The sequence below is a fragment of the Catharus ustulatus genome, chromosome 22 (genome assembly GCF_009819885.2).
Source record: "Catharus ustulatus isolate bCatUst1 chromosome 22, bCatUst1.pri.v2, whole genome shotgun sequence".
In the NCBI taxonomy this organism is placed as follows: domain Eukaryota; kingdom Metazoa; phylum Chordata; class Aves; order Passeriformes; family Turdidae; genus Catharus; species Catharus ustulatus.
In genome coordinates this window covers 829,782-851,927 of record NC_046242.1, presented here as the reverse complement: position 1 = coordinate 851,927, position 22,146 = coordinate 829,782, and the positions used below count along the sequence as shown (strand labels likewise).

Here is a 22,146-nt window from a genome sequence, read left to right as displayed (position 1 = left end):
GCACACAGAGCAGCCTCAGCAGCTCACCCAATCCTCAGAGCTGCCTCTGACCACACCTGGGGCTGAGCACAGGCATCTCCCTTTATAAAACACCTCTAGGAAGGACTCTGTCAGGAGTGCAATTACTTTGAAATGCCAGCTTTGGTTTAGGAAACAGCTCCAGAATACTGTCAGTAAATGTTAACAAATAAGCTATTTCCAGGCTCCTGTTTGTTACCAAGCTGGTATCTCACACACTTGGCACCTCTGACTGACAGGTTCACCTCAGATTGGGAAGGTGAAAGGTTTCTTACCGCCGAGCGATGTAGTAGAAAACAGGATTGCCAACTTTGGATGTCCCAGCTTGGTAGAAAATATTTAATGTTTTCAGTGCTTTGAACTCCTCCTTTTCATGTACCTGATGCCTAAAAAGCAATACATTGACATCAACTTTAACAACTGCCTTTCAAACAAATTTTAAAAATTCCCAAACCCTCTTTACTTCCACCTCTGAACAAAAGTATTAAGTTCTCACAATCCTGAGCCATCATTAAATCACATTACCACCATTTCTGGTTCTCAGTTCAATTTTTTAAATTAAAATCTACTCAAACATAAAAGGTTTGCATAGACTCAGCTTTTTAAACTCCCCTTGGAAACAGAGTCTTGACAGCAGAGTTTTAAGAACCACTGACACCTCCTCACAGTGAAGTCTAGAAACCCACACTGTGTGTCCCCACCACAATCATCTCATTACCTTGTCATAAACTCTTCAAATTTGGAACTAGTGAGATTTAGGCTGGACCAATGTGTATCTGCCACAGGTTTGTGCTCAGGAGGCCCCAGGTAGGCAAGAAGCGTTGCCATCTTGTCAAAAGGTCGTCGTCCAACAGCCTTGTGGTCCCTACAAACAACAGGTTCTTTGTCAGGAAACTCCTTTACTCAGCAATTCCAACTACCCTTCCTCAGCTGGAACAAGCTGGATTTTCTTTTTTAAAGTAAATATGAGGAACCTGAGCGATGACTCATACTCTTCTCAGTAATAAGTGAGTGAGTACTTCCAAATATTAACAGCTTTTAGCTGAGGGAGGGGAGATTTAGATTGGATATGAGGAAAAATCTATCCCTGTGAGGGTGAGGAGGCCCAGGCACAGAGAAGCTGGAAGTGCTCAAGGTCAGGCTGGATGGGGCTTGGAGCACCTGGGACAGGGGAAGGAGTCCCATGACAAGGGGTGGATGGGATGGGATGGGAATGGGACTCATGGTTCCTTCCAAACAAGGCACTGCAGGACTCGGCTGTCCCTGAGCACAGCCCCTGCTGCAGGGCTGCAGCCTCACCTGTTGCTGGACAGGTACTGGCCGATTTTCTCCTGGTTGTTCCAGAGCAGGCGGTGCAGGGCCAGCACGTTGCCGTCGCTGATGAAGGACAGGCTGTGGTTCACGGTGTCGCTGGCCGGGCAGTCGGACGCGATGTCCAGGAAAAACCTGCAAGGGCAGCCAGAGCAGCCCTCAGGGTGGGCAGAGGGCACAGGGCTGGGGGCACAGGGCTGGGGGCACACACAGGGCTCTGGGGGGCACACACAGGGCTCTGGGCTGGGGGGGCCAGGCCGTACCTTCGTGCTGCATCAAAGTTGCTCTTGACAAAGTCGTTGAAAGGCCGCATGTGCTCCTCTTTTGTGAACAGCACGTGGTTGGCAATGCTCTGAAGGATCTAAAGGAAAACAACACGGCAAAGGCACACCAAGGGTTAATGCATTAACTGTTACAGTCATTGACACAAATATTTCTGCCACTGAAGTTAAACTGTTTATTTTCACTTGTTGTCTTAAGTTTTCACAACCAAAGGCCAGTAAGCCAAATAATTTAAAATACATTCACTTTCAAAGTCTTTTCTTCATCATACTTTTAAATACTAGAAATCAGCTCATTTGTTTATGAACTTGAAGCTAGGAAAATAAATCATCTTTTGAACCACCAGTAAGTTATTAAGTATCTCTCCTGGAACTTAAGACAGGTAAGTAAAAGCAGTAGCACACCACTATCTAAAGAAAAATATAAATTCACAACATTTACAATGGATAACACACACAGGCCACAGAATCTGTATGCCATCATTAAACCTTTTGAAATTTTGTTTTTATAAGAAATATGACGAAATGAGATTAAAGACAGGAAAAATCCCTTCTTTAGCAGCGGGATGAATTGGTAAATGCTGCCTGCTGCTACCCTCTCTGTGCTCACAGAACATCAGTCTCTGTCAGCTTCCAAACGAGCAGCTCAAGTGAAGGGCTGGAAACCTGCTCTTATCCATCCTTTTGGCCAAGTGTTTGTCCCCACCCTTACACTGCTGAGAGCCCAAACAACACCACGGTGCACGAACAGCACAGACAGTGCACTTGCAATAAACTCCACATTCCCCACCCTGGTGGGAGCAGCCCAAAGCAGGGGCAGGTAAAAGGTTGTGGGTTCACCTTGGACATGAGCTTGAGGCCGCGCTCGATGCGGGGCGGGGGTTTCTTGTCCAGGATGCCCGCCTCGTACGGGGACACGATGGCGGGGTTGATGAAGCGCAGGAACATGGCGCTGCCCACGGCCCCGATGCTGTTCTGGGGGAAGCGCTGGCTCACCACCTGGGCAAGGACAGTTACACACAACAGGTCTGCGTTTAGCAAAGGCCAGGGGCTCCCTAAAGCCTCGCCTGGCAAGCCAAGCCCAAGCATCCTTTCCACACCGCTCATGCTCAGCACACTGGAGTGGGACTCTCCTGCATGGCAGAGAAGCAGGACCAGCAGGACAGGAGTGGGGCTCCCAGACAGCAGCTGCCTCTCCCTCAGCTGCTGTAAATCCCCCTGTCAGGGACAGGCTCCCAGAGCTCCTGCCATGTGTCAGAGCTGACCCAGGCAGGGCCTGCCCCTGCAGGGACCCGCAGGACTCGGGTGAGCCCTGCCCTGCCCAGCACAGAACACCTTCCACCTGCTGGGGCTGTGATCTGTGTTTGTCACTGCACAGCTGGGCCACGAGCCTCTCCAGCAAAGGCACTGCTGTACAGCAGTCACTCTCAATTTGTGAGGAGGAGCTCTTTGCAGAAATACCCTTCAGAAGCATCATCTGTGCACAGCAGGACAGAAGGAGCCAGAGCTGAGTGGCCCCAGCACTCCTCTGCCTACACATACACTGCAAAACCACTGAGCAGATTTAAAATATTGTCCTTTGCCATCCAGCAAACTCTTTTCCTTTAGGAAATCAACTATGCATTATTATGAGGAGAGTTGTTCTTTAGATATCTTTCATTTAACTTTGAAATGTTAAAGACAAAGCTTCCTGACAAAAATAAAGTTCTTAGATATGCAACACATGGTTCTATAAAACATCAGTATCTGTATGTGTACATTGTAATGAATAACAATGGTTAATCAAAATTAGTCAGATTCTTTTCACAGAATAAAATTAGCAAACTTGGTATTATCCTGTACAGTTAAAAATAAAAAAAAAGCTCCAAAAAAATCCCAGTTTAGTAAAATACTTCAAAACATAACTAATGCAATCTCAAATCATGCTGCTTAAACCAGACAATACCATTAGCACAAAATACACCAAGGAATCACTTTGGTTCAGTAGCAACTCCAGTCAGTTACCTGTGATGCAATTACTGCTGTTTTCTTGTAAAATACTGGTTTGCCCACAGCTTTTGCATTTTAAACATGATTACTATTCTGCTCAGTTACAGCAAAAATAAGAGAGTATTTAATGAAAGTCTAAATTTCCATTCTGGTTGGTTCATACTTTGTATTTTGAGGTCACTGCCAAAGAAAAGAGTAAGTCTGAACTTTTAAAGACAATGCTCTAAAGCAACCCACGGATCTAACACAGAAAGTTACTTAAAATGGAAAATCTGCTTTTCTCAGGAAATAATACAGGTGCTAAAGTTGGGGTCTTCTCACTTAATGACAAAGCAAACAGAAGAAAATGTGTCAGAAACAAGTGCCACGAGCCTCCTGCCAGTTCCCCACCAATATTAATTGTTCTTTGCCCAGGATGCAAGCTCAGGTTATCTGCCAGAGTGTTAAAGCAGCTCAACAGACCCAGATTTTTCTCAAAACTAAAGAAAACTTTTTTTCCCCACAATTTTTAAATCTGAAGATGGTGGTAAGGCTAGAAGAGTCAGAGTATTAAATACTAAGCAGTAATGTTAAAAATGTCTCATTTACTCAAACAGGCACACAGAGAATATTTTAAATCTAACTTAATTCCAGTGTTAATTGAAATGAGAGCTATTTTGTGCCAGAATTAGTAGAATGATTTTACAGTGAGGTCAAATAGACTGAAGTGAAGATATTTTGAACAAACAGCAAAAGACTTCTGTTGTGCTTTGAAAGAAATGGCTAATAAAAAGGTCTCCAAACTTACTGATTTTTTGTTTTCCTTTTTTTCTTTTACGGTAGCTTTATTCAGTAGAGAGTGGCAAGTTGCCTACAGAACAGAGATGAGCACAAACAAGTCACAGCACCAACTACATACAGCAACAAAAAACCAATGTTGACTTGTACATAAATTACACAGTAAAATGTAACGAACATAACCAACAGAAAATGAAATATATAAACTAAAGACTGATGATGGAGTTTTTATTCCACAGTTTTATTACATCTTATTTACAAAGCACTAAATACAAAACAAGCAAATGTTGAATTTCAATCATTTCTACTATTTCTGGCTAGATTAGAAGTCAAACCACATCAATGTGCTCATGATACACAATCTTGGGCCTTAAATGGTGTATTCAGCTTTCATATGTATTTTACCATTCCCAAATAATTTTAACAGCACAAATATTAGTGTTATACCTTTGAAATACATATTGCTTTTTAAATTAAATTTAGAGTTTTAAATCTTCCCAATGTTTCTCTGTGTGTCCTTCAATTTGGTTAGACCTGGGAACCATCAGGGTTATTGCCCCTGTGAGAGGTAACTGCCATGAAACACTCTCTGGACAAAGGAAGAAAAAAAGCTACAGTCTATGTTAATTTATTAGAGATTTCCAGATCAAGAGATCTGACTTGATTTTGCTTATTTCTGCATTTCACTGAGATGCAAGAAGCCCCCACTTCTGTCCTGCTCCCAGCAGGATCTGAGCCCAGCCCCAAGCCCCCAGCAGGATCTGAGCCCCCAGCCCAGGGCCCTGCTCCTCAGCCAGAGGTGCAGCCACACTCCTGGGGCTGGGACAGGGCTGGGACAGGGTTGGGTAGCCCAGGGAAGCCTCCAGCAGCCCCAGGGCTGGTCCCAGCCAGCCTGCAGCACTCAGCCCCCTCCAGAGGGTCACAGTGGCACTGGCACAGAGCCTCCACACGCTCAGGATGGAGCAGCATGAAAAGCAAACCCCCCAGCCCAAAGCAGCCAGTAAAACTCTCTGCTAAGCAAGCTGAACTGAGACCTGTGCAAGACCTGTCAATATTTAATCAGTGGCACCTCTGTCAACCTTCCCTGTGCAATCTCCACCAGTGCCTTCTGGAGGAGTTGCACACACACTCTGCTCACTGGGACACTGCAGCTACAGGAACATTTCCACCTTGCTTTCACAAAAAAAGTTGTGTTTGCTTGTGGGGATTTCATGGAAGAGGCAGCACAGACCCTGTGCAGGAGTTCCTGTGAGCATGCTTGTTCTCACAGCACACTCCTGAACATACATTACCTGTAAGGAGCCAGGTGAGTCTGTCCCAGCAGCCAGTTATTGATGTTTCCAAAGGAAAACACTCACTGGGCTCTGTTCCCACAACAGAAACACCAGCCAGCCAAGACACCAATATACAACTAAAGACATGTTTCTGTGAGGTTGCTACAGTGATTAAAATTAATTACTAATCATTTACAGAACACATCTAGTAAGCATTCTTTGCACACAGTTACTTTAAAACTCTAAGCACGAAAAAAGCTCCACAAAATTCATAATCATTTACTCTCACACTAGTGATTGGGATGGAACACGATCACCTTTTTAAAAGGGAAGTTCTCTTATAAAAACCACCCATTTGGTTCTTATGAGAAAAACGGATTATTGCCCCCAAATCAGATCTTGGTTCATATAAAGGCCAGACTCCTCAAAAGTCTCTGGAATTTTAAGTACAGAATGACTAACACTCTTTGTGATGAACAAACACTGTACAGAAATCTAGTTGTTACTAGAAACAGTTAAAGTAGTAAATATTGAAGCTAAATATCAATTAATGCCAGTAAATCATCTCTTTTGGGAACAAATTACCCTTATTACCACACACAGTAAAGGCAAGAATAAAGCCAACAGACTTGAAGAGTTTCCACAGCAGAATCTCTGGAAATGCCTGCTGGTGAGCACATTTTAGAAATTCCATTTCATGCAGGAATTACCAATGGTTTGCATAGAAATAATTGCTACCAATGTACCAGTGAAATGGCACTAATCTGATACATCCTGGTAGCAGCATATAAACCCAGTTCTGGGATGAGGTGTGCAGAATACAACATCCAATAACAGAAGGAACAACCAAGGCTCTGTGTGGTACTTTCAGTAACACTCAAATATTCTTCTAGTTGATGTCTGTGACACTGTGGCCATGAAGGAGACCAATCTGCCCACCCCATTTCCTGATTACAAACCCCAAACACATCAAAAAACCCCAAAGTCACTCTGCCACAACCCAAACACAGCTGCTGTCAGGCAGAGACACCGATGCCTTCAGAGGCTTTTACAGAGCTGTCAGGCAGGAACAAGGCTCAGCACTGCACACCTGGTTCAGTGCAAGGCTCACAGGAACACCCCAGAGCACAACAGTCCCAACACACATTCCCTGTTCTCACTCCCAAGCTCTGGGGATTGCTGGGCCAGCTGCCCTGACCACTGCAGGACCCTCTGTGCAAATGTGACTGGACAGGATTTTTGTTACTCATCATTACTTCACACAGGTCAGAAAATCCATTTGCTTGGCTTTGCTTTAATCCTGAACACAGACTATGGCTGCAAGGGCAGCAGTAGTTCTTCCAGAGCCAGAGCACCCCACTGAGACCACAAATCCAACATTCCACCAGGCACAGCATTTCTGTGACTGTCCCCCAGCTGGACTGGAAACCGAATTCCCAGTGAGCCCCAAGGGAACTCCTACTCAGATTTTCAGCTGAATCCAACACAAACACACAAGGAGATCCAGCTGGACACTGGGCTCAGCAGCCAGGGACAGAGCAGAGCACTTGGGGATGGAGGTCAGGGGACCTGGGTACCTTCAGTCACCTCCTAATTGCCAACAAGTCTTAAACCACCACTTAGCCCCTACCTGCAGACTGGTGTTGTTTAACAAATGTCTCAGCAGAGTTTTAGAGATCCCCTGTGTCTAGCACCAAGCTCCACACCACTGGAATTTCACAAGCCAACCCCAAAGCTTAGGGGAAGGCACTGCAGGCATACCTGGTACAAACAATGGCACACACTGCGCAGCTGGGGTGGGAACTCCGAGGAGGAATTAATGATTGCCTGAAAAAACTTGTCTGTCATTTGCAAGAGACTCCGCTGGTTCTCCTCAAGGCTTTCTGTGGGCTCCAGCCTGAAACAGACCCACACATGTATGACCAGCAATCAAACACCACAAGCTGCACTTACATCCTCAGTAAGAAACTCATTTCCTCCTTTCCTTATGGAAACCCTTGTGATTCTTTACACAAAAGTTTCCATTGTTTTTAAAGCACATAAGATACAAATAAAAGATCATGTGAAACTCAGTAATGAAGAGACAGCTGTAGGTGGGATTCTCTCAGACCATTTCATACAAACACATGCATACACAATTCCAACTGATAATTCCATTATCAGTTCATGATGGTTCCTCTGAAAGGAATTTTTGAGGTAGACACAGAGAGTTGATGGTTAAAGTATTAATTAGAAGGCCTATATTTGGGTAAGCTACTTAAGAGATGAATACTTATAATTTTTCAAAGAGTTAGAAATAATTTAAAGTGACAGAGTAAGAGGGTTGCAGAGACATTAATTGTGTCTGGAAAAGCAAAAGGTACAACAGTATGAAAGCATGAGAAAAATATCTGCAACAAGGAAAAAGGAATCCTACTACACACAACGAGTGGCAATCTTGTTTATAGATAAAAACATCTGCTGCCCGCCCTGAATCTCAAACCTTGTTGGATCCACCTCAAAGCTGACGTGCTGCCACTCAGGGGATGTGATCACAGTCCTCAGCAAAGGCTCCAAGAGCTTCTGCAGGTATGTAGCACCATAGACCTGTGTGCAGGGGAAACAAGGACAGGGCACACTGACACAGCAGCTTCTGGGAGCTGTCAGCAGCCTGAAAACACTTGATCTGTTTTGGCATAAGCTGAATTCCTGTAAAACTCAGGTTTCCATGTAATAGTCTCATTTCTGGAACACAACCAAGATCAATTTCTACAGGTATTTTAATTAATTTCCAATTAGAGAAAAAACAACCCTATTTTTCAGCAGACATTCTTTCTTAGAGCCCTGACTCCACACTTCACCTCTGTTTGTACACAACTTCTTAAACTGAAATGGGAGCATAAACAAGACCTCAGAATTAACCAGGAACAGTCTTCCAGCTGGCACTGGCCCAGAATCACTCACATAATTGAACAAGTCAGAAACACAAAAGCTTAGTGCCAGGGGGACACCTACTTTTTAAGGGCCTGAGCATAAGTTTTCTACAAGATTTAGTTCATGAAATGTTAAAACACAAGAAGAAAACTCCCTAAATGTGACAGATGTGAGAGCTGAGAATGATTCAAACTGAGACCCAAAGACAACTCTGTATGGATTTTATCTAATGCCATTACTCAAATGCTTAAGCTCACAGACTGGTGGCTTTGTATTTTTGTACTACTGAACTTTTCCTGCTATTGAAGAGATCTGTAGCAGAGAAAAAAGAAGAGATAATGTACCTTAAAACAGAAAGTCATTATTTTACTGGCTAAGCTGTTTCCTCTGAAGAGTGTCTGCATGGAGTCTGCCAGCTCGACCTCCTTGGAGAACATGTTCCAGAGGAGCTGGTAGAGCAGGTGCCGGGAGTCAAAGAGTGTGACCAGGACACGAGCCAGCTCATCCTGATGGAGCAGGAAGGGTTAATGTGAGCCACAGCGAGCCAAGGCAAGCATGAACTCCAATATCATGACAAAGCCACCGAGCAGTTGGCAATAAAGCTTCATGTCTGCTATGGGCTCTGGCAGGTAAATAACAAATCACACAAACTCAATCTCTCTGCAAACGTTTCCTATGCTACTGCTTTTCTAAAAATCTGCCTCAGCATCTCCAGTCTTACAAATTCATAATGGTTATCCAGACAGACAAGCAGTTACTCTGCTGTACAACAAAGCCTAACTCATCCTGCTAAAATCCAGAAGAGCAAATACAATTCTGTGTGTGTATCACACACCACCTGTAATAAATAACCAGCCCAAATGCATTTATTATAATAACTGTATATAAAATCGTTCCTAGGCATTAATTAAAATGCAGTTTATCATCAAGATCTGAACTCAGATTCAGTACACTTTTTAAGACCATACTAAGAAAGGCTAGCTATTATCAGTGGTAGCTCTGTTCTCTCTGTACCAGACTGTTATCACACTTTTTATTTCAAGTTCATTATTTTGACAAAATGTAGGAAATACAATGCATGAACCAACTCACCCACTGAGAACAAGGCACCACATTGGCCAAAGCCATAGCAATAGGAAGCTCTCCCTGATCACCCATCATTGTAACCAGCTCCACCAATCTCTCAAACCGATCTGCCAGCACTGTTTCTGCCAAGGTATCAAACTCTGTCCCCTGCTGCAGGATTTTGGTGAGCACTTCCATAAACGTGGCTCTGGTCTGGAGGTCTTTGTGGTAGCCCAAGCCTGGTGGAGAGAAGGCAGCAGTGCTAAGGAAGATGTAGAAGCAGGGGGCAGGGTGATGCACAGGGCAGGGGGGTTACCTATGGAGTGCATGAGGCCGCTGTCCACGTTGGCGTTGAGCAGGTTGGACATGGCCAGCACGGTGCAGTGGCGCAGCGACGCCAGCCGGCGCGACATGCCGCGCTTGCGCCCGCCCGCCGCGGCCCCGTCCTCCTCCGCCTCGCTGCAGTCGTTCAGCAGGTTCATGAACAGAGTGAAGTACCTGGGGACAGCCCTCGTGGTCAAATGTGCCCTGCCACGGCAGCCAGAGCACAGCAAACCCACCCAAACCTCACCCATGGCAGCCAAGGCACAGCAAACCCACCCAAACCTCACCCATGGCAGCCAAGGCACAGCAAACCCACCCAAACCTCACCCACGGCAGCCAGAGCACAGCAAACCCACCCAAACCTCACCCATGGCAGCCAGAGCACAGCAAATCCATCCAAACCTCATCCACAGCAGCCAGAGCACAGCAAACCCACCCAACCCTCACCAACAGCAGCCAGAGCACAGCAAACCCACCCAAACCTCACCCACAGCAAACCCACCCAAACCTCACCCACAGCAAACCCACCCAAACCTCACCCACGGCAAACCCACCCAACTCTCACCCACGGCAGCAATCATACAACAAACTCCCCCAAAACCTCATCCATGGTGTCAATCACACAAAAATCCCCTAAACCCTCACCCATGGCAGCAATCACACAACAAACCCCCTCAAACCTCACCTCTGCCCCAAGGAGCCTCCTCACAGCACAGCCCAAACCTTAACTCAGCCCCCAGAACATCCCTTTGTCCCAAACCTGCTGTGCCTCTACCAACAGATCTCTTCAAAGAGTTTAAGTTTTGTGGATAAAAAGAAATACAATACAGGATCAAATGGAGCTAACCCATTGCACATCTGCATTAAGCAGAAACAAAGCCAAATTGTCTAATTATTTTCTACATGAAAATGTTTCCATAAACCTACAAGGCAGAGATTTTGAAATGGGCCATAGAAAGGTAATTCCTATTGGGATAAAATTACTTCTGCTGGAAGAAAAGCACAGCTTGTAGTAAAGGTCATATTGGGTTTTTCTTGAGAGAGATTGTAAAGAGAAATAGTTAAAAGTCACTATTTACTTGAGAAATAATTGAGATTTTGCTTCCATCAACTCAACACCATCTCCTTCTTCAGGTTGGAGGGGAAGCCCAGCAAGAAGAGACACCACTGCTTCCATACTTGCCTGGTCCAAATCTCTGAAAAATAAAATTTAACAAACAAAATAGAAGTCACTTTTGCTTATAGCTCTACCTGCAGATGAAAAATAACATTTTTAATAATAAAAAGGTATTCTACTGAAGTTCTGTCCATCATGAAGCAGCTCTTGTATTTTGTGGTAGAGGTTCTAAATCAGAGAAAGTATTAAAAGGGATCAAGTCATTTAAGACTACACATTAAATATAATTCTGCTGTTGCTCACCAAAGCCTCAGTTTCAATTTTTGTCTTTTCCTCAACATTATTATTGTTACAGCAAGCCCAACATGTCAGCTCATCCATGAATATCAAATGCCAGCTGGAATGCTGTCACAGGTGAAGAGTGCCCCTTACCTTGTCAAGCATTTCACATCCTCATCTGTTGCTTGATTAGATGTTCCCATTACCCAGTCTGTCAGATATTCCACCATTTTGTTCCTGTTACACATAAATAGATTGTTTTAGCTTTGTTAATGTTCCACCATTTTGTTCCTGTTACACATAAACAGATTGTTTTAGCTTTGTGGGGATTTTTACCAGCCTCTGTCACACATAAACTATTACATGTGTTCAGTATCACCACAAAGTAAATAATATTTAAATGCAGCACCAGGCTCACAATCATTCTGAAGACAAAGACAAGAGAACTATCCCTGTACCAGGAGTACTGGTGTGACAGGGCTTTGGTTTCATTTGAACCAAAGAAAACTACACTTGCCCTATAAGCTAGGTAATGCCATCCTTACCTAAATTTCATTTCTTGACAAAATGAAAGGTCATCCCTCCTCTCCATCATTACTTCCACTAACTGACAGAGTTTGGTTTTTATTTGAATGGCATGTACCAGATTTCCAAGCACACGCACATACCTGAAGAAAAAAGCAAAAAGAGAATTAAATCTTTCATGCTACTTCACTTCCTCCCCCCTAAGAAAGCCCCTCCATCAGTATCAAATTTTTTCTGCCCAAAGAAGCTTTCTAGCAGTGTAAAACTAAGCAGAAATCTGCTGGTTTTTAACCACTAACATCAATGTACACAAAAGTGTCCAGGAATGCCTATGGGAATAGGGTCCAGTTATGGAATGGTCAGCTCTTTAAAAAACAAAAATCACTCTTCCACAATTACTGAAGCTGTCAGAACCATAAGGAGGATCAGAAAATCAGCTGCTGCTTCTCCATGGACACAAGCAGAAAATTTATAAACTAGAAGGCTCCAATCACTTCTTTAACACAATGCCTGTGCATGGGAAGGTCAAGAGGGCTCCTTACCTAACCAGATTCAGCATCATTGTCTCAATGCTTGCTTGTCCAAGGTGTTCTGAGCTCCCTTCTGTGTGATTGTCAAGCAAATTCTTCATTATAGCAATGGTTTGCTCTACAAATTGGGTGTTGGTGTCAGTTAACAAGACCTACAGGATGAAAATTTCTGGTTAATAAAAATTAAATACACATAATAAAATACACATAAATACACACATAAAAACAAAGAAAGCATATTTGCCAAATACACTGCAACATTTCAAAAATCTCATGGACAAGCATTTTCCTAGTTACCATCAAGCCAACAGAACTGCAATACATGTCAAGATTCAGTATGTGAACACTGCCAGCCATAAGGATTCCACAAACAATCTCACAGATTCCACACTCTAGAGCTCACTGTTCAAGAATGCTAAATACAGCCTGGAATCACAACCCCAATAATCGTTCCCATGTGCTGTGAGGATCACTCTGCTCACAGGGGGTGTGCACACAGCACAAACAGGGACCCATTTCAGGACTGACACAAATGTGAGTATCACACCAACATGAATCACCATTTACCTGTCCTTGAGAGTCAAAGAACTTGCTGATGGTGTTCTTCAGCTTGTTGAAGAGCATTGGGTAGAGCGCTGGGCTGAGCTCCAGCCCCACCAGGTCCTTGATGTTGGTCCTTATCTGCAGCCCCACCTTCTCATGGTTGCAGACCATGAGGGTGAGCAGGCGGTCGATGAATTTGCTGACCGGGGTCTCCACGCTGCCCTCGGTGGAGACCATGGAGATCATGGAGCCCTTGCGCTCGTTGAGGGGGCCCATGGGGGGGCTGTAGGTGGCCAGCCCTGCGCTGCTGCGGTGCTGCAGGCACACCCCTCCCAGGGCACACAGGAAGCCTGTCATGTTGATCCACTCCTGCAGCGACTCCGTGTCCGACAGGTCGATGGAGCCGCCGCCGCTGACGTGCGACATGCGCCGCTTCACGATGGTCTTGTGCAGGCTCTCGGTCACCTGTGACACAGGGGGTGGGTGCTACATTAAACCTCCAATTCCCTGAAGTAAATAAAGACTTATTTTGAATTTCTAAAGGCTGAACCAATGGAAAAATTCATAGTCACCTGCCCATCTTCCATTTTGGTCTTTGGATAGTTAAGGATTAGTTTGGTAGCTTGTTCCCATTTTGCATGTGTATCCTCCCAGGCCTGAAAGAAGATAAGAAGACATACCAAGATTTAACTTCAAAACTACTTGTAGCAACAAGATCTCTGTGTTTGTTTTCTGAATATGCACACACAGTGTATGAAGTGAGAAGCTAATTCACCTCTGTGTTGCCTGCAGTGGGGTGCTCAATGCGCCTCAGTAATGCCATCACTCTCTTCTGAAGAGCAGCTCTCCCTGCCAAGGGCACACAACATTGAAAGTTTTTGAAAACCCACCTACATTTAACTTGTGATCTTTGAAAGTAATTACTGAATTAAGAGGAACATATCCCCCTTAAAGCCTTTAGAAAGATAGCTTCTTGTTACACAATTGTAAAATCCTCCTGAGCTGTCACCCAAATTCCTTACACTTTCTAGCAATTCTAATAATTAAGACATTCCAGGAAAAGCCAGAGCAGCATGAAATAAACAACCTCAACCTGTTTAAAGAACTCAAACACAAGTAACAGTCTTGTGCCCAGGTCCAAAGTCACTTGAACTGACTCCTGACTCTTACCTGTTGACATCATGTTGCTCACAGATGCAAACTCCATGAAGGTGTTGTAGTTCGGTAAAAAATTATGCACCGAGACCTCATCTACCCCACATCTGATGTCGGCCTCCTCACAGAGGTGACGGAAGCAGGACATGGCCACCAGCACTGCCTCGATGTCCGGGCTCCACAGGAACATGTACAGGGCCACCTCCAGCTTGGTCTGGGCCTGGCGGCAGATGGGCGTCCCGCTGCACCCTGCCGTGCTCTCCTGGGAACAAACACACCACTGTCACCTGGGGAACCCTCCTGGCAAACTCAGCCCTGGCCAAACTGCTTCTGCTCTAGCAGGAATGAGCCACCCTAAAAAGGATCAGAGCTCTGGTGTGCTGTCACGATGCTGTTTGCAATCCTAATCAAAAAATATTCACCAACACTTTAACTGAAACAATGTGACTTTGTAAAGTCTGAGACATCACTGCTAACCAGCACATTAAATACATACATTATTTAGGATACATATGTCTTTTCTTCCTCAGAAGTAAATGATTTTATTTTCAAAAATTACTCTAGAAGTAATTTAATTTCTACTTGCCCACAAGTTTTTTATCAAGTGTTAAAATTAGCTATCAACATGTATTATTTACCATGGAAGAATTCCCCTTCCCTTTCCTCAGGGTAGCCCCTGGTGCGTCATGGTCAAGAGACATTTGACTAGTTCCACTTCCAGAGACATCATAAAGCAAGAGGAAGTGGCAGGAACTCCTATCTGATTGCTATAAAGAGAGGGGAGGAAAAGAATATATTAACTGATACTTTAAAAGAGTAAAAGGCATAGATTTGAGGAAAGTAAAAAGCTCTTGGACATTTACACAGTACTTTTTCCACCACTGCTCTCAGGGTGTTATCAAGTTCCTTGTGATAACAGTATCTTAGACTGATATTTCCCCTTAAGAAATGCATTACTTGATACTTCCAGAATATCAGAAAGAAGCAAGTGAGAATTCTGGGACTCAGAAGAACCTGAGATCCAAAAGGACACTTATTTGTCCATGAACATGTGTATTTTACCATTTCTCTCACCTTGGGGACTGTTTCCCTGTTTTAGGTAAAGAGGCACAAGGCACAGGTTTCTGTGAAACATTCATTTTCTAGGCAAGTACAGCAACCTGTGCAGCTAAAGAAAAAAAAATCTCAAACCTAACTTTGGTTAGCAATTCTAACCAAGGTGCCTCACAAAGCAGAGAGGAAATCAGAGAAGAGAACATGTAGGAGTAGCTATTAAATCTCTTCCAATCAAAAATAACCTGGTAAATAAAGGAAGTGACACAACAGAGAACAATTCATGTTAACGATCCTAACAGGGAGTTGGTGGTGTTCACTTACTTTGTTTTTTAGCAGAAATTTATTTCTACAGATGAGAATCTCTCGCAGCCACTTGAGGATTTCTGTACTGCTGAGCATCTGATGACTTGTAAGCTTCTTGCAGATATAAAAAAGCATTTGTGAGCTGCAGCAAAATGAAATTCAGCATCAGCCTTCCGATGGAGCACCAGTACTTCTGAAGGTATTACACTACATTTCACACAGAAATAGGCACTCAGCATGAACACCCTGTGCAAACACTACCCTGGGCTTCCAGCAGTACAGCAGAGAGCTGAGAGTGTGCATGGACAGGCCAAGCTCCCCTGGGACCCTTCCCAGCGCCCGCGGCCTGGAGCAGCTCCAGCGCTGCCCGGGACAGAGACAGCACAGACAGGGCAGCACGAGTTACCTACACTGCTCTGAAGGAACACATCTAGGGATGTTCCTCCTTCACATCCTGCCAGGCCTCACACTCGCTGTTAAAACTGCCAAAGGGTCCAAATTAGTGTCAGTGGGATGGCTTTTCCCCCCACCCAAAGAGACCATGAACTCCCTGCTGTTGCAAAGCTTTCCCAAAACACTCAGCTAATTCAAAACAGCTATTTCTCTCATTTCTATCAGTCAATTTACATACCTGATCTCCCAGAATGTTTCTATAGGAGCATCAGGATTCCACAAGTCAATGCTGTCCAACTGGTGCAGAACCAGCAAGGCCTAAAGCCAAAGAGAGTTTCACTTAAAGACAGAACTTGACAGAGTACCTGAGCACAGGCAAAGTGGTCACATATTTATTACACTGCTTTAAGAACATCAAAAGATATAAAAAGCATTTTCCATAGAAGAGCAAGAGTTCATTGTTAGTCTGTGTCCACAGCATTTCATTTTAGTCTTCACACTCATGCTGCAGACCCAGAGGCTTTCCCTGGCATTTCTGCCCAAAGCCATGCTGTGCACACACACACACAGTGTTTGTGAAGGAGAGGTTGTGGCAGCAGCAGTGCCCACCCCCAGAGCCCCAGGCTGTGCCCCTCACCTCCATGGCCTCCTGGGCGATGTCGGGCATGCTGGACTGCGGCACCAGCTGCACCAGCCCCGTGATCAGCTCAGCCGTGCTGCCCTGCGAGTCAGGGCCCTGCTTCCTGGGGTTCTGCAGGAAAAACACAACAGCCTCAGAACCTCCTCAGCCCTGGGGTTCTGCAGGGAAAAACACAACAGCCTCAGCACCTCCTGAGCCCTGGGTTCTGCACAGAAACACACAACAGCCTCAGCACCTCCTGATCCCTGGGGTTCTGTACATAAACACAACAGCCTCAGCACCTCCTGAGCCCTGGGGCTCTGTACATAAACACACAACAGCCTCAGCCTCAGCACCTCCTGATTCCTGGGGTTCTGTACAGAAACACACAACAGCCTCAGCACCTCCTGATCCCTGGGTTCTGTACAGAAACACAACAGCCTCAGCACCTCCTGAGCCCTGGGGTTCTGTACATAAACACACAACAGCCTCAGCACCTCCTGATCCCTGGGGTTCTGTACATAAACACACAACAGCCTCAGCACCTCCTGATTCCTGGGTTCTGTACATAAACACACAACAGCCTCAGCCTCAGAACCTCCCCTGCCTGACCACACTACTGACAGCTACTGCAGCCTTTGTGCTGCTGAGCCAGGGGGATTTTGGGATCTTTCAGAGAATCTGTCACTTTATTTTTAATCCATAGCACGCCTTGCATATCATGTCTCTGACAGAACTGAAATATTTTTATATTAAACCATCACAGGCCTGAGAAAATGGAAGATCTAAGACAGTACTCATTGAAATGATGACTAATTTCCAACCCCCTTATTTTAATTTTCTTCTATTCCCTTCTCCTTCCCCCACCTTCCCCTTCAGAGTCACAGAACTTCATTCTCCCTCTCATTGTTGCTCTGATTCTGTAAGGTCTCTTACAGTTTCTTTTCCCTTTAAAACTACAGGAGCATCAAAACCAGAGAAAAACATGAGTAGGAAGTGTCCTAGATAGCCAGGTGCCCATTAATTTTTATTCATTTAGTAGTTTCAAAAGTAAACTCCACTACAACTGAACAGTATGACAGTAGGATTTACTTACACACAGCAAAAGCTTTGGATCTGCATGGATCAGTTTTACCAAGGACAACAGCAGGAACTTGTAGCTTCTGGTTTCCAAATCAGTAGGTTTTTCTTTAAATTTAAGGCTTGTCATTTTCTCCTTAAATGTAAGGCTCTGATGGAAGGAAAAAAATCACAGCCCTTGTCAAGAAGACAGTCAAACACAATCATTATAATTAAATATCTTATGAAATGTATTGCTTTTATCATCTATAATTCAAGAAAAACTTTAAAAGTATACAAAACTCAAGTATAGACAGCCTAGTTCAAAATCCCTCTCTCACAGGCAAGCACTATTTTAAAGTTCTCTTAATTATTTCAGTAAGCTGCATGTGGACTTAAGAAATTTTTTTGCGAAAGAGAAAAAAAGAAAAGCAATTGTGGTGAAAGAAAAGTGGAAAGGAAAAAGAAAGGACCAAAAAGAATAGTAGGTATTTCTCTGGTCTGAGACAAATAAAAATAAATCTTTCCAACTCATTCTAAGTAAATGAGAGGGAATTTTTTCCACAGGCAAAGTGATGTCTTTATTTTCTGCCACAGCCTCAGGCCAGATGTTTGCATGTTCACCTCAACAACCTCTGGAAAATGTACCTTTCAGTTCTAAAAGGCACACAGGGCATTGCTTAAATATAAAATTAATCTGTCTCCAGCTGGAAAACCAGTGAACTACTTGTAAGTTTTGAACAAAAGGAGAAAGCCTAGGTTGAAATCACCTTCAAGGTAACTGATGAGCTGTGACACTGCAAGATTAAATTCTACAAGAAATTAGGACCTCGTGTTATTTCAGTAATTAGTTATTGTGCAAATATATGGAATAAAGCCTACCACATAAAGCATCTGATCAAGAAATTGATAGCACAGTGGTAGAGTAGCTAGCTGTGCCAAGCCTTAGTTTGCCACACTTGAGGGATTTCCAGGAAGGTAGGTGGTGAAAGGTGTGTTCTGTGAGGTCACTGATTGCCTCCACACAATCCCAAGGCCAGGGTGCCAGTGAGAAAGGCAGGCCAGGCCCTGTGCCATGCACTGGGGACAGACAGCACTGGACACAAGGACACACATGCAGGAGCTCAGGCTGCAATCAGGAACCAGTTCTGAAGCAGAGCAGGGGATGGGGATGGGAAGGGCCCCGTGCTGGCACAGAAGCACCAGAAGCACCACCTGTCCCCCAGCCTGCCTGGGGACAGGAGCTGCAGTGGCACTGCCAGGGCTCCCTCTGCAGTAACTATGCACAGAAAAGTCAGCAAGGAAAGGCTTTTCTGCGGTAGTTACAGGTCATACTTACAGCAGCAGAGGCCCAGGGCCATGCAAAGCAGGGGCTGGCGGGCGTCTGAGCACGTGGGAACAGCAGCCAGGCACGGGGAAAGGGAGAAGCAGAAGACAAAGCACCACCAGTCAGAGCAGGGGTATTGTCAGGGCAACTATTCTCCAACAGATGAATACACACAGGTGAAAAGCAAGTTAAATATGGAGTAGCTTTCAACCAAAAGCATTGTGCTCATTTGCTCTCCTTTGAGAAGCCCAGCAGGAGGATTTTTATGTTTCATTTTAGGCTTTTTAAACCAACCCACCAAGGCCACTTGCCACAGCAGAAGTCCTCACGGAATTTTCAGAGGAGAATGCAGCAACACAGCTGTGTGTGGATTTACTGGAAGAATTTGGATGAACTACAAATTTGAATTTACTCAAGACTTTTTCCAAGACAGCCAAGAATACTGACTTTATTTCATAATGACTGAAAAATCTTCTATTTTGTTGCTGTCACCAAGACCAAGCAGTCAACTTGCTCAACATAAAGCAAGACAAATGAACATGCCAATCATGGTAAAAGTATCAGAGATTTCAGTGATTATCTTCACTTACAGAATGCTTTGGTTTTTCACATTAAGCAAGGGTGAACATGTTAGATGGCTATGCACAGAGACAGAAGCTTAAAATGGACAGTTAGCCACAGAGGACATTTACAGGACAAACACTTGCATGTCACCAGTTTAAAAGCAGCAGGAAAATCGGGAAACATGGACCTAGGAACAGCCAAACCCCCACCACTGCAGGGCTGCAGAGCCCTTGTGGGCTCCCTGTTGCTCTGTGCAGCACCACGTCCTTCCCCCTGCAGTGTCCAGTGCAAGGGGGATTGAGAGGAGGGCAGGGCTGGCACAGGGGAAGGGACAGTGCCCCCAGGCTCAGGGGAAGGGGGCAGTGCCCCCAGGCACAGGGTAGGGCTGGCACAGGGGAAGGGACAGTGCCCCCAGGTTCAGGGCAGAGCTGGCACAGGGGAGGGTGGCAGTGCCCCCAGGCACAGGGGAAGGGGGCAGTGCCCCCAGGCTCAGGGCAGGGTTGGCACACGGGAAGGCAGAGGCAGAGGTGCCCCCAGGCTCAGGGCAGGGCTGGCACAGGGAAGGCAGAGGTGCCCCCAGGTTCAGGGCAGAGCTGGCACAGGGAAGGCAGAGGCAGAGGTGCCCCCAGGCTCAGGGTAGAGCTGGCACAGGGGAAGGCAGAGGTGCCCGCAGACACAGGGCAGGGCTGGCACGGGGCAGGCAGAGGCAGAGGTGCCCCCAGGCTCAGGGCAGGGCTGGCACGGGGCAGGCAGAGGCAGAGGTGCCCCCAGGTTCAGGACAGAGCTGGCACAGGGGAAGGCAGAGGTGCCCGCAGACACAGGGCAGGGCTGGCACAGGGCAGGCAGAGGCAGAGGTGCCCCCAGGCTCAGGGCAGGGCTGGCACGGGGCAGGCAGAGGCAGAGGTGCCCCCAGGCACAGAGGAAGGGGCAGTGCCCCCAGGCTCAGAGCAGGGCTGGCACAGGGGAAGGGGCAGTGCCCCAAGGCTCAGGGCAGGGCTGGCACTGGGCAGGCAGAGGCAGAGGTGCCCCCAGGCTCAGGGCAGGGCTGGCACGGGGCAGGCAGAGGCAGAAGTGCCCCCAGGCTTACCGGGGTCATGCGGATGGCAGGGTGTGCCCCGCAGCCCTGCATGGCTCGGTGCAGCGTGTCGCTGAACATGCTGCGCAGCTCCACGGCGTGGCAGTACACGGCGTCGATCCGCGGCCACCAGTCCAGCGCCGACTGCAAGGCAAGGGCAGCGCTGAGCCCGAGGCACGGCTGAGGGGACCCAGCCCTCACCCAAGTGCACCCTGTTATCAGTATCCCCACCACCATTCTGCATGCCCCTTATCAAACCCGGAACATCTAAACAGGCTGCAACTGAAGCACCAATTCTGACCTAGCTGCTCGCTCCATCGCTCTGCCCCCTAAACAGGCACCAGCCCTGAGATGTTCTGCACTCACAAGACTTGGTCTGCTATCCAAATGGCATTTACTAAGCAGATATTGATCTGCACAGAAGCCCCAGACACTGGGCTGATGAAATACTGCCAGAACTTACATTTGTGATGATTCGGTGGAGTGAATTTACCAGCACATAATGAAATGTTGATGGGGAATTCTGTGCCAAGCAGATCTACAATAAAAATACATAAAAGCCACTTAGGAATATCTTTGTCTTTACCATCTTTCTTATCACCCTGAAAAACATTCTGGAGCCTTTTTATTAAATTGACAAAGCTGTCAAATCTGAACAAGAGAAGCCTAATCAGCTGTGAAAAGATTTATCAAAACATGCAGGGATTTATTACTAAGGGATATTTATACAGTTGAACTCATTATGAGCTTCAAGCTGCTGTTAGCACAGCTTTTATAACTGACAGGTCATCAATAGAATGACTTCCCATAAGCAGTGTTCTTACCTTGAAGTGCTGGTTATTGTGAGGATTTATGCGGAAGCAGGAAACCAAGCAGTCAATCATCAGGTCTACATCTGCATTCTGATTGCCTCTTGAAAAAGGTTTGCTTGGGTTAAACAGCAAATTCTATATAATTCAGAAAAACAAATACATAAATCAGGTACCATGATTATTGTTTGATACTTTTAATACAAAACTTTCCACTGAAAATGACTGGTATTCAATTAAGACGAAATTCAAAGTTCACTTAATTATTTCAAATTTCTTCACTGCAAATAGGAAACAAACATTCTTACCTTAAGATCCACCACCATGGACTGCACTAGCAGGAAAATGACAGAATTATCTTCCCAGTTGATGTAGGTAGATGCTTTGCACAGTTTAACACAAGCAATGGCAGCACTTTCAGTCAGCTGCCTGCTCCCACTGTGCCCTGCCAGGGCCTTCCTGAGATTGTCCAGGAACAGTTTCTGCAGAATTCAAACCAGGGGTAGTTATAACCAGACACTGTGATGGCAAAAACCAACTGGATGCAGCACTCGAGAAATGCTGTCATGATTAAAGACATTCCCCTCGAGTGACCCAGGGCAATCAGACTGGCACAGGAGGTTGCTCACTCTCAGCCCTGATGCTGCAGCCACACCACACCCAGCAGCTGCTGCAGGTGCTGCAACTCTGGGGCTCACAGCCCCCTGCAGACCCCAGAACCCCAGCACAGCCCTGTGCTGCAGGGGGAGGCAGAGGAAATCACAGCACAGAGATTCACATCTCCAAGGAGATGGAAAAGTTCTGAAATAACATTGTTTGGGACATACTATCTCTATGAAT

The 22,146-nt window shown here is 45.6% G+C and overlaps 1 protein-coding gene across 4 annotated transcripts in view; it reads right to left on the bottom strand.

Moving 5' to 3' along the window:
• NF1 (neurofibromin 1) overlaps nt 1-22,146 on the bottom strand; it is a 69,396-nt gene that overhangs the window by 33,168 nt on the left and 14,082 nt on the right. For 2 of the 4 annotated variants that reach the window (XM_033077935.1, XM_033077937.1), the window contains exons 9-36: nt 21,615-21,788; nt 21,322-21,444; nt 20,961-21,035; nt 20,510-20,641; nt 17,569-17,703; nt 16,491-16,604; nt 16,092-16,171; nt 15,479-15,602; nt 14,740-14,868; nt 14,117-14,363; nt 13,722-13,795; nt 13,519-13,602; nt 12,971-13,411; nt 12,416-12,555; nt 11,894-12,016; nt 11,502-11,585; nt 11,032-11,148; nt 9,945-10,126; nt 9,656-9,867; nt 8,908-9,069; nt 8,133-8,236; nt 7,412-7,547; nt 4,387-4,449; nt 2,451-2,609; nt 1,593-1,690; nt 1,318-1,464; nt 737-883; nt 294-404 (exon numbers count right to left, since the gene is read on the bottom strand). In XM_033077935.1, coding sequence (XP_032933826.1) covers nt 294-404; nt 737-883; nt 1,318-1,464; nt 1,593-1,690; nt 2,451-2,609; nt 4,387-4,449; nt 7,412-7,547; nt 8,133-8,236; nt 8,908-9,069; nt 9,656-9,867; nt 9,945-10,126; nt 11,032-11,148; nt 11,502-11,585; nt 11,894-12,016; nt 12,416-12,555; nt 12,971-13,411; nt 13,519-13,602; nt 13,722-13,795; nt 14,117-14,363; nt 14,740-14,868; nt 15,479-15,602; nt 16,092-16,171; nt 16,491-16,604; nt 17,569-17,703; nt 20,510-20,641; nt 20,961-21,035; nt 21,322-21,444; nt 21,615-21,788 — 3,917 coding nt within the window. The remainder of the gene's footprint in view (nt 1-293; nt 405-736; nt 884-1,317; nt 1,465-1,592; nt 1,691-2,450; nt 2,610-4,386; nt 4,450-7,411; nt 7,548-8,132; nt 8,237-8,907; nt 9,070-9,655; nt 9,868-9,944; nt 10,127-11,031; nt 11,149-11,501; nt 11,586-11,893; nt 12,017-12,415; nt 12,556-12,970; nt 13,412-13,518; nt 13,603-13,721; nt 13,796-14,116; nt 14,364-14,739; nt 14,869-15,478; nt 15,603-16,091; nt 16,172-16,490; nt 16,605-17,568; nt 17,704-20,509; nt 20,642-20,960; nt 21,036-21,321; nt 21,445-21,614; nt 21,789-22,146) is intronic. The other 2 variants (XM_033077936.2, XM_033077938.1) reach the window with 2 other exon arrangements.